This window comes from Thunnus albacares, chromosome 2, assembly GCF_914725855.1.
Source record: "Thunnus albacares chromosome 2, fThuAlb1.1, whole genome shotgun sequence".
Classification (NCBI taxonomy): domain Eukaryota; kingdom Metazoa; phylum Chordata; class Actinopteri; order Scombriformes; family Scombridae; genus Thunnus; species Thunnus albacares.
Genome location: NC_058107.1, coordinates 20,963,109 through 20,975,617, shown reverse-complemented (window position 1 = coordinate 20,975,617; position 12,509 = coordinate 20,963,109). Strand labels below are relative to the sequence as shown.

Sequence of the window (12,509 nt, the reverse complement as noted above, 5' to 3'; positions counted from 1 at the left end):
TTTCAGTTAAACAGGTTAAAGCAGGGATTTTGTTGTTATCATTACCATATTAAATGACTGTAGTACCCATATATATATCGAAATAGTTTTTGGTTGCTGTAATTGTACTTCCTCCTGTCAAGACTGTCCCTTTTAATGTTGAGTTGAGTTGTATTTATCTAAAAAAAATAGTTATAAAAACAATAATGAAAGGAGTAAAAAAAAAAGATTGTTTTGCTGAGATTTGAAAAACCCAAAAGGGCTTAGGAAGACACCTCAATAAAAAGGAAAAAAAAAAAAGAAACAATATATATTGGCCCAAAAAATAAAAAAAGTCAAGAATACATAAATCCAATTGGAATTAAATCAAACACATGCCAATCGCTAATAACAAGCATACTATACACTTACATGTAAAAATTAGAAAGGGATTAAATGGCTGATTAAATATAAGTAATAGTGGACAAAATCCTAATACGAGTCTTCAACAATCTGATCAAATGGTTATATTTACAGAACTATGTAAAATACATTTTTCTCCAGTGAAGCTAGTACAGAAGTTAACAGGCTTATTAGTGTCCGCACACAGGACTCGGGTGGCAGTAATCACACTCCATACATGGACGCCGTTTTGCGTGTTCCCACCGAGCGGCGCGCTTTGAATGATCGCCGGGAGAAGCCGGTGGCAGAGAGGGGCGGGCAGTCTGAGTCCTCTGTTCAAAAAGCTGCCAACGTCCGTCTGGAGAGAGTGTGGCGACCTGTTTCTGCTTGCACTACGACACAAGACACGACTAAAGAGGACCGAAATATGCTCTCCAGAAGCGCTACACGAGTTGCTTTTTGTTGACTCAAGTTTCTGACCTTAAAGTGCGCTAAAGACCGCGTTGAACAAAAAAAGGGAAAAAAGACACAACAGAAACAGCTACAAACCGCGCAGGTGGTACACGCTTTTGGCCGGAGAACCAGCAGATCACATCAAGACTCACCGTCCAGATTTTTTCCTCCTCTCACCTGAGTCTGACAAGGAAGATTAAGATGTCTCTGGAGAGTTATTCAACGCTGGATGAGTCCTCTCTCCGAGCCTTGGTGAGTAGATGAATGATGGGGATGCTCTGACTCTGAGATGAAGTTACAGGCTACTGGTGAAAGTGGACCACTGAGGTGTTAGAGTTAAAATCACTATTTCATACTGGAGTCACTCAGTTTGACATCCTTATCTTTAGTTTTTCATACATTTGCAGTTGCTTGTACACCATAAGTGTTGGGATCAGACTTAAAAAATCATTTTAAAGGTGTAAAAGTAATGAAAGTGAAAGTTTTCCCCCCTGAAATAATTATTAACGAGTTTGTGTTTTATACTGTAAATGTCTTCCTGGTGTTTACTATAATGTGGTTCAACACATCTTGATTCAAGAGCAGCCAACCATGTTAACCCCATAATAGTGTAGCACAGTATAACTCACCTCACAGACATCACTGTCGTTTTCATGGCATGGTTTATGCATTTTTCTAACCTCTTTCCTTTCAATAATTCATACATAACAGTTGAGATAATCCTGACAGATGGTTTGCACGCAGACGTTTTTACAGACAACCGTAAATCCTCAGTGTGTGTCATGAAGTCTGAGGTGAAGTGAATTTGCACTCTGTATGAATGCAGATGTTTACCACTGAAGTCAAACAATGTGACACTTTTTTGTTCACCAGCCAAAATGACTAGTGAAAGTTCAAATTTCACCAGCCACTCAATAGATTGTTGGTTTTTTTTTTGGCTGGTGAGTGAAACAAATCTACCAGCCACTTGCATATTTTACCAGCATTTGGCTGGTGGTTGGTGCTAATTTTGTGTCCTGGTGGGAGATCTTGCGCTGAAAGTCGATTAATTGATTAGTTGAGCAAGTGAAAATCGATTGCCACCAATTTTACATCATTTATGAGGCAAAAATGCCAAATACTTGCTGATTTCAGATTCCCAAATGTGAAGATTTGCTTATTTTCTCTGTCTTACATCATTGTAAATTGAATATATTTGTTTGGTCTGTTGGTCGAACAAAGCAAGCAACTTGAAGACATCTCATAGATGAAATGATGAGTTGATTAATCAAATAAAAAAAACAACAACTGATTAATAAGTGAAAATAACTGTTAGTTACAGCCTGAGAGTTTTATGAGAAGTAGTTTTTAATCTGGTCAAAAAAGAGCTGATTTCTAAACACTAACATCACATGATGACATCATGATGACACATAACATCTCTATTAAAACATAGTGGGAGGAGGTCAGTTCAGTGTGATAGTACGTTTGGACCTTGACATTAAGGCACATTAATTGTTATTAATAGCGGGGTATAAACACTTCCTGTTTAGACATGTCTTAAGTACTTCCTGAAGCCGAAGACTGTAGTTTGTCTGACATACGGTGTGTATCATGACACCTGTAACACATTTATGAGGAAGCATGACTCACCAGGTCCGTGTTCAGACAGTTACACACATTCAACACTTGAAACGTCTGAGACACAGTGACCTCACTGTAGTATTTCATTTTGTAATACCTAATACTGATTTAAAAAAAAAAGAAAAAGATCAAAAGTTTGTGTCATTAAAGATTTAAGTTCAAACATATTTGAACTGTCAGGTTTCCGACATGTACTGTTGACCTTCTGTCAGATTGGACTACACTTCTCTGCGTGCAGCTTGACTGCTAAAAGTCATTATCGTCTCGAGCCCCTTTGCCAAGAATGTGTACTTTAAGGAGAGGCCATCTCAGAAAAACATTTTGATTTCTGTTCCTCCAGATCAGTAAACCTGATAAGAAAAAGTGACTGTTTACTTTGGAGCCAAGCAGGGTATAAATCTTGTGTTTTGTTGACCTGTCTGAGGCTATTTAAACTGTATCCATTATTTCCCCAAAACTCTGTCAACGTCTGGCCAAGAGCTGCAGTCGTTTTTCTCCTCATAAATCACTTAAAGGACAAACTTCATTCCACGCGTGACATTGTAATAGCGGGAAAACAGAAGTGCGTAAAGGAAATAATATTTTATTGGTTTGCTTTGATCAATCGGTTTATGAGTTCATTTATTGAGGGAAAGATCAGGAAAGAGGGAGACGATGAAAGATTGAGGGGAGATATTTGGCTTCTCGCTGAACCTCTTTTTGTTTTCTAATAATGTTTGTAGTAGTTTTATATTTCATTGAGTAGAGCTTCGGATTATATTATATTTCAAAGATGTTTCTGCACTGATGACATGACAACAGACCTCAGCTCATTGTTACTGGAGAAATAAAGCTTTGTCTGTGAATCTCTGTCCTTCATTGTCTACGGAGAGCAGCAGCAGAATAAAACAAGAATCACGCTGACGTCTTGGCGATTTGTGGGGTTTCATCCTCATGTGACACTGACTCCCGTCTCCCGCCTCGTCTCTCTTTTGTACCACGTTGATTTACGGAGCCGAGCATCTTTTTCTTCTTCCCCCGCTGGTTCCCTCCATCAGATGTGACCACCAACTAAGGTCACAGAGATCCCACATTTTCACTGATGATATTTGCGGTGACTTGAGTGTCAGGGTTTTCCACAGTGAACTCAGCTCCTCATTTAAGGCAACAAACTCTGACTAAACTCGTTGCTTAGAGAAGTTCACGGGTTGGTTTGGGGGGGGGGGGGGGGGGGGGGGGGGGGTTGTGCTGGAATTTAAATTCAGCTCCGCAGACGTGAATAGAAAGCAGGTTTGAGCTTGAATGTTTAGTTTTATATTCAGTATTTGTTGAGGACTTTGTAAATTACGAAGAAGTTTTTCAGGACACCAGTAAGAGATGATGTGTGTGTTTGGAGATGCTCGGGTTTAATTAACTCAAAGGCGAGTGGAGAGCTGCTGTTAAACAACAGTCGGATAACGAACTCGCTCTCCAGGCCTGTGTTGTACTTAATGAACGAAACAGTCAGAAGGTCATACGGCGGCCTCTCTAACGCCACTAATCCCATCTCTACACTTCTATTCAAAGCACTGGCTGCCTTTTTTTTTATATGGCTCATTTAATCCTCTCCATGGCAACCAGGAAAAGCATTTTTCTTTTCTTGCGGCCGACACAATCATTTGAATATCCACCAAAATAATCAGTCGGTGTCCCGGTGTCTTTAGGAGAGAAGTGTACTGTGGGTCATCTGTCTGAATGGTGCTTTAAGAAACTTTAAAAAGCTGCTTAAGGCCGCTTCGGAGAAAACCTCCTTCTAACCAAACCACTCCAACCACTGTCGCTTAAAAATAGACTTTATCAGCTGATTGCCGGCTCGAAGGGTGATAATTATCAGTTGTTATGCTGCTGAATCTCTTGTTAGGTAGTAGGTTCCTGTTTTTGTGTGGGTGGGTGTGTGTATGTGTGTGTCAACCCTGCAGGACGAGCCAGGTCTGCAGGTGTCTCTCGCTCAGCTGCTGTCTGGTTCGCTGTGAATTAAAGGACAGGTTCACAGTCTTTCAAGTCCGTCTTAAAACAACAGTCTCTATTTTCATTACGTCCGAAACCCTCCAGCTGCGGCGCAACGTACGTAGTCAAACTCTTACAAGCTCTCAAATCAGCAAGTGGGCTGAAATTACAATAGTCGCTCGAAACCTGACTGTCTTTTCCAGTTTGCAGTCTGTCTTTTCATTTCTGAATTGACTTGACTGCTCGGAGACTCGTCTGTCCGTGGTGCCTGCTGGGCCGATTTCACATGCTGGATTGTCTCACATAGTGATTTGTAACGATTCTTGCCAGCCCTGTGACCGTCCTCTCTCCCTGGTGAGCAAGAAGCATTCACACATGTTTAAAATAGAGCAATTTCACTCTGCGGTCCGGCCTCAGTGATCTATGGGACCCCTGGGTCTTTGTTTTATGGCTATCTGGACCCTTTGTGCGTTGACAAGGGCTCAACGGTTTACAGTCGGAGTGGAAGAATGGGTTTGTTTTGTAGGCTCTTGGTAAGGTCCCCAGGTTCTCCTCACTCCCCCCCTAGAGACACGGCCCAAAATGTCAACCTCATCATCAGGAACGAATAAATCGGAAAAATGATGCTGCATTACGTAACCGTCGTCTGGGATGATTTCAGATATATCTGCTGTGTGTTTTTTAATGCCGTCCTGTACTTGAAGCTAAATTTATCATGGGATTTTTGTTTCAAAATGTCTTCCTTCTTAGTTTCAATCACATTTTGTTAAAAGAAAAAAAAGAAAAAAAAACTTGGAGCAGGATGATAATGCAAGACTTGACCTGAGCCTTGTTAGCAGTCATTAAAACCATTTTTCTTCATTCGAACACGTTGCCCTTGAATGTTTCATAAGACGCTACGGATACAAGCTGTTGCATGCAACACGTCTGCCTCTGAATACAGCTCCTCCACTCCTTCCTCTCCGCTCCCATACAAAGAAAAGAGTCTGAAGTGTTTTATGCTTGTGAGCATTGATAACACCTGCTGCTGCAGGCTTTATGCTGGCGGTGAACATTACTGCTTTTGACCTTTCTGGATGTTTACAGGGTTTTTTTTTTAACGTTTTTCTCTCACTTGGTGTGAAAAAAAGTTCACACACCTGATTTTTCTTCTACTGAGCCTGTCATCATCCTCACAGGTATTTACTTGCTTCACATTTCCACAAAGCGTTTCCCGTATGATTAACTTTCAAAGGTGTCAGATGGAGAAATGTCAACAAACAGGGCAGCTTTCCTTTTTAAACTGACACAATTCAAATGATCTGCACTGTTGCCGTGCAGAACAGAAGAAAAATTCAGTTCCAGCCCTCGTACTTCAGCGTCTGACAGCTGATATCCAAACACAGGCAGGGAGCAGAGAGATAAGAAGTGACTTGTTTGTTTGATATAACAGGAAACTTCTGTTACTGAATGCTTCTATAAATAGCCGGTCATTCGTTGGCTCTGAAAGGATGAGAAAAGAAAAGGAGTGAACTTTGAGATGATGAGTGTATAAACTCCTCCAAAAGTCTATTTTTGGTCTGTGGCCTTTTAGTAGTTTTCTTGCTGTGGAGTAATAATGAAGAGTGAATGTGACACTACAGCACATGAATTTTAGCAAACATTTACTCCACGTATGAAGCTGAAAGTTGAAGTCAAGTTCAGCGTGATGTATTTTCTTATTAAAGCGGACACGAGATTTATGTCATTTTGAAATGTCAGATACTTTGGAAACATGAGCTGGCATTTCAATATGGGCAGTATTTTATTATTATAAAGATAACAGGGACTGTTTTGTCATTTTTAAAATGCCACAAAAGAATAACGTGACAGTTTAACAATCGGAATAACAAACGTCGAAAGAGGTGGGTGCTGCTTGTGTCAGTTTGCTAATGTGATTACATTCTTACAGTGAGTGAATTAACAGTTTATGACGTAAACTATGTATGTTACTGCTCGTGCTTCTTGTCTACGAATCGTGCAGTTCTGCAGTGATGTGATGTACAGACAATCGAACAAACCTCGGAACATTTCAGACATTTTGCAAACGCTTGAAACTGTGCATTCAGATGTTTAATTATGGGGTATCAAGATTGAGACCATTGACAAATGTAGAGCCCCCTACAGGCATCGTTTTAAAAATGCAAAAGGAGGAACGGCACGCATCATTCCCCAACATTTAATCAGTAGATATTGATCATGAAAGAGGGTCTGGGCTGATCAATAGCTGGTCCTCGATTCAGTTTTAGGGATCAAAAACAGAATCGTTCAAGAGTTACAGCCTGACAAGTAGAGACAAGTCTACAGTTGCTCCCTGCAGCGGAGAACTCTGCTCAAAGATACGATCTTCGCTGTATAGGCTCAATAAATAAATACAAGGTATTCTGTCTTGGAAAATGGGGCTGTCACCCAAAGGGGTGAAGCGATTTTTTGAAAGCATATGAGACAGAGTCTGCTGTCAGAGCTGCTCTGGTCTTTTCGTCTTTGTGGTAAGTGATCCGACAGATCTCCATCTGTCTGGAGCATCACTCTGCCAACTGGAAAAAGTCTGGATAAGGGATTTTTAAGGTGTTCTCCGTCTCCTTCACCGTCGCCACCAGGCGTCTCCGAGATTTAGTGCTTTAGGCGTTCAGAGCTGTTTTTGTGACAAACACTCCAATCTTCTATTCAGACTGTTTTCCAGGGGTTTTAGACTCAGAAGAAATACCTCCCAGATGTGTACAATGTGTCAATTGGTCTCCAGGCCTTATCTATAACATCTCAACATGGCATTTAAGACATCATCAAATTGACTCTATCTGTTTTTAATCTGTGCAAAATCACAACACGTTAACATAAACTTGGTTAATGTCCACTTTAGATAAACTGAGGAAGCTGTGTTTGATGTTCATCACCCCTTTTGCTTTGCACAAACACAGATTCTCTGATGCAACGCACCATAGTAGAGCCTCTGCACAGTGTCTGCAGCGTTTGGCTTTATATTGGAATACTTAGGTGTGGCCCTTTTTATAGAGAATAATAGCATACAGGAAACAGCATGCAGCAACTCTGCCAGATCAGAAATAGTTTGAGTCACATACTGAAGCAAACCAACACAAAAAAAGATGCATGTATCTCAGAGAGACAGATGGAAGAGAGAGAGAGAGATAAGATGTAGTCAGCGCAGAGAGAGATGTTTAAAGCACTGAGCTTTCAGCCTCCTCCATATTGAATCCCTCAGGAAAGAGACATTTCCTGAGATCCACCAGGAATTGTCCAGCGGATGTTGATGTTTTGCTTTCCAACTCGCTGTTGTTAATGCCGTGGCATTCTTGAGATATACACAGCTGATACGTTAAATTTTGTTTGGCTTCGTCTGTCCGTCAGTGTGCAAGTCTCACTGCTGTTGTTATAGTTAAATGTGGATTTTGGGAGTCAGCACGGCTGGCTCTTATATATCCGTTTGTGCTCCGCAGCCTCCCAGAGTGCTTCAACCTGCCCTCTGGGACATCTCTCTCGCCTCCTGCCTCCTTCGCTCATTAAACCGAAAGACTCAGTTTGACCAGCAATGTCCCATATTTGAAGAGGATTCATCCTCCTCTGGTTCCCGCAGTGAGCCGGGTCTGAAGAGCAGGATTCAATGCAATCTTTTTTATCTCTTTATTTATGACGGCCCTTCCCTGCTCATATTGTTGCACTGTATCAGATCTTCAGCTTATGACCACCAAAATGCTGATAAGCTGCGGGCATCTCCCATCCTCTGCTGGTTTCCTACGATTAGGCACGATGAGGTCAAAACTTTGAACTTTGCGGCGCTGTAAGCACGGAGAGTCAAGATAATGGCACAGAAAGTGTAGATCTAGGCAACCAACCCTACACTTGACCCAAGAACAGAGTGAAACGCTCGCATGCAAAGCCAGAGTAAACGGACAGTCAAAGTATTGTTCGCACTGTTTAGGTTTTGTAATATATTGTGCAGAGTTTGCAGCAAAATAATAAGACCGCTGCGAAACCTTTGATGAGGCCAGCTCACCAAATGTGGGACACCGTTGTACCGAGCAGGCTGTGACTGACCTGGATCTTTCTCTGTGACCTGATCTACAGCCCTGAAGAGAAAGTGTCTGGAGCCAGACAGCTGAAATGGGCCAAAGCGTCTCGGAGATGCAGCTGATCCAGCCCGAAATAATTATTCTACTGTGGCCAGTCTTTAGCTGTCTTTGGTGGACTGTAAAGCAGTCAGATCTGCAACAATGCCAGAGATTGAAAACATCTTCCGCAGAGAGCTCGGAAAGGTCGATATTTTATACTCGAGATCAGAGCATCGACCACGTGTGCACAATCAAGTGTGCGCTCATTAATCCTTCAGGATGTGGTGCCCCCCTGCGCTAATGTAAGACTGAACTCATAAGCCTGCCGCGTCAGCAACATGCACAACACGTGTGAGTTCAGATCTTTTCTTCAGTGCATCATTACATTCCTATAGGTCGTTGTTGATGCCCTCTACCCCCCTCTGACCCACATGCATTCCTCCATGTGTCCTTCCTTTATGCCTGCTCCTTCAAGTGTAAAAGGGGACACTTTTTTCCCAGGTCTACTCTGGACCTGTGTCCTACCATCCAGCTATTAGTAAAAGTAAAGCTTCCCCACACGTGTAGTTGCACCCACAGAGAGCACGTTGCCACATGTACAGTAATCTTGCTTGTATTTTTCACAGGTACTCCCTTTTTTTTTTTTTTTGTCTCTCGACCCAGACAATGGAAGCTCGGTACGTGCTGTACTGTAGCACATTGAGTTTTAACCTCGAATCTGGTTTGTTTCTTTGTTAATTTTTCAGCCGAGAGGTGACTGAAACTCCTTCTTCTTGCTTTGCAGGGCTCTCATGTATCCTGATTAAATTCCCATTTTTCAGTGGGTGTGGTGTGTGTGTGCGCGTGCGCGATACTGCATGCATGCATTGTTTTTCCTGAGGCGTCGAGAAATGATTTATAGGCTTTTCCACCTGATTCAGGTTGGAGTTTTGCCCCAAAGCGAAGTAATAAAAGTGATTTGAGGGTGATTTAAAATATTTTTGAACTTTCTCAACTATTCCAGATTGTTTATTTGTGTCTGTCTCAGTGTCTGTACCAGCCCAGCTTCCTCAGTGGCAGCTGGTAATCCACTTCAGCTCTGCTACAAGGAGTGTCCCGTGTCCTTATATGGGCAAACTCACTTGTGGGCTCGACACAAGTGAGTTTAAAGCACTGATCCGATCTGCTGCCTGGCTGCACTCTAACCCCAGCCTGGAAATTATTACTGTAGCCCTCATTTCATGCACAAACACACCGAACCCCCCCCCCACCCCCCTCCCCTCACTTCTACCCATACACGTGGACACACACACACATTTCTTGCAAAGAGTATACATACTTCTTTGTGTCAGAGAATTTGCTCATCCTGCCATCGTTTGCAAAAAGTACAAAGTGTAAAAACAGCAAGTGGGATCAGCACATGCACACTCACCGGGAGTCAAAAGGTCAGAACTCAGCCTGAAAGGTCGTTGTGCTCACAGCCAGGCTTGGGTGTGTGTGTCTGTGTGTGTGTGTGGGTGGGTGTGGGTGTGGGAGGGTGATGGTAGATTTTTCTCACACCACAGGCTGTGATGTTTGAACCGACCTCCGTGAACCACAGCATGTGACACACATCCAGAGACACACGTAAATACGTAAATACACGTAAATACACGCAGCTGTAACTGTCTAAAATGATAAAGTGACGGCAAAGAGGCAGAATTAGCCTTGAAACCAGTATAACTGATGAAAAAATGAGTAAAGAAGACTGCAAATGTGACCAAACATTCAATGGCGACTTTAGGTACTTGACAGTTTTTGATACTCTGTGCTACAAACACATTTGTGTTGGTAGCGAGAACGTATTCAGGTGTACTACCCGACACAAATGATATGTAAACTAACATTGAGCCCAGAGTGCAGAGTACAGAGTTCAGAGGCATATCTAGATGGAAAGACAAACCTTGTAACTCACAAGTTGTTGAAATGCTCAGAAAGAGTCTGAGACTACAGCATTTCTATGTAACACTACATGTTCCTATGAATAAATGTTCTAGTGAGAGTGAAAGAGAGCAGAATATAATTTAGACAAATCTGAACTTGTACACTTCTTGCTCTCTATTTGCACGCTCATTTATCTGGGTGTTCTGTCTCTCTTCACTGCCACGGCTTCAACATAATCCCTTTCTCTCAGCGCTGCACCCACAGGTGGTTGTTCCAGCGTGTGAGTGTAGCTCAACTGCAGACCTGCAAAATAACGGCTCAGTATATTTTGACTACCTGAGGAAACCTTGAGTGCCTGCCATGTTTGACCACTTCTGACGCCGTTTCCTCTTCTGGCGCTATAAATTGAAACCGACCTCGCAAACGAACTGCAACCATATTTAAATCTGTTTCTCTCATGTGCAGCAGATGAGTTCAGAGGGTGTTGCTGTCCTCAGGAGTGTGTGTGACCAGCTGGTTGGGATTACTGTAAAACCATGAACGCTCTCTAATTGACCGTGATTGATTGAGCTCCTTCAGTCGGATGTCTTTGGATAGGTTTTGAGGTTTCTGCTCCATAGAAATCTGCTGCTCTACAGGAAGTGAGTCAAACAGTACAGTACAAGCCTTAGCAGGCCTTCCATGTGGAACATGAAAACATTTTTTTGGTATTTTGCTTTTACCACAGGATGACTCCTGCCAAATAAGGACATTGGGTTCTGGTTTTTGTCAATGAGTAAGGACATTTGAATTAAATTCTGTAAATAGTGTTACTCATCTGTAGCCGTCGCCTTAGAACGGTCATGCTCCAGTTCCTACAGGACTGTCTTTTCTTTCTTTCAACCTATCAGTCACAACCACCTCCTCCATCCTGTTTCCTAACATTGTATCTCGTCGGCTGAGTCAGGTGACTCCGCCAGGGCCGGCAGGTGTGACAGCAGCTTCCTGACGAGTCTTCATTTAGCAGCAGCAGCAGCAGCAGACCAGACTGTAACGTGACTAAACCCTGCTGTCATTAAAGGTGTTGACAGCTCAGTCAGTGACGTCCCCATTTCTCACTAAAACATCGTCTGTGCCTGTGACCTATATGTTATACATGTGTGACTTCTGACTCATACGTCTCTCAACAGTGTGCGAGCAACTACTGCGTGAAAAAGCTTTCTGTCTGGGTGTAACGGCCATTCTCCGGGCCACAGAGTTGTTGTTGTCATTTCGAGCCACAGTGACAGTTGGTTACTCAGAGGTCTGTGGCTCGGTTTGAAAAATGCCTTTGTGGGACGGTCACTGGTGTAAGGTGCTGTCACTGTGTAACTGGATTGATTTTTTTTTTTTCTCTGACACAGTCAACTCTCTGTAAAGGCCACTGTCATGTGATGGTTTTGTCAAATGGACTCTGTGTCTACACCAGCGTGTTTCCATCTGTGGTCATTTATTGGTTATTCTGTTTTTGTTGGCAGGCGCCCAAGTTAAAGGTGTTTTATTTGCTTTGGTCACACCCACTCATTTGCCTTCCTGTGTAGGGACGTTATTGGGGTTTTTTTTTTTCCTTTTTTAAAATACGTCAGTTACAGCCCCTGGACTTGTGCCAGCTTAGCATAGCAGGTCAATCTAAACGGACTCAACATGCAGCCTCCTGTCTGCTGATTGGTTCATTTCAAATCATTTCAGCCTTCTTTGTAAACATCAGATGTCTGCTTGAAGTTGCAAAAAAAAAAGTCAAAGTGCGGACGTGCGCATAGGGGCTGTTTTTCCTCTTCTACCGTCACATCATGACTTTAATTCTCCTCGCTTTTGTTCTAATTTAGAAAGATTACTGTAATTGACTCGGACAGTTCTGCCGTCTATCACATGCTCCGAGAGCGAGAGAACGGTCCTCGGCTTTTTTTTTTTTTTTTTTTTTTTTTTAAATGTGATTTTGTTTTATGTTTAATCTGATATGTGCGATACACCAGCCAAAAATGCAGCATGTTGTGAAATGCTAAGCAGAAGTTTTTTGAGGAGAGGCCCAGGCTGGAGGCTGTTCCCTTTTTAATATCTCAAATTAATGAATAAATAAATCAGTCAGTCTCCAAACTTGGCAGC

The 12,509-nt window shown here is 42.4% G+C and overlaps 1 protein-coding gene across 3 annotated transcripts in view; it reads left to right on the top strand.

Moving 5' to 3' along the window:
- Positions 1-654: 654 nt before the first annotated feature.
- The window catches only part of smtnb (smoothelin b), a 48,114-nt gene continuing 36,259 nt past the window's right edge, over positions 655-12,509 (top strand). The window contains exon 1 of one of the 3 annotated variants that reach the window (XM_044372260.1): positions 655-1,065. In XM_044372260.1, coding sequence (XP_044228195.1) covers positions 1,015-1,065 — 51 coding nt within the window. In that variant the 5' untranslated portion in view covers positions 655-1,014. The remainder of the gene's footprint in view (positions 1,066-12,509) is intronic. The other 2 variants (XM_044372254.1, XM_044372247.1) reach the window with 2 other exon arrangements.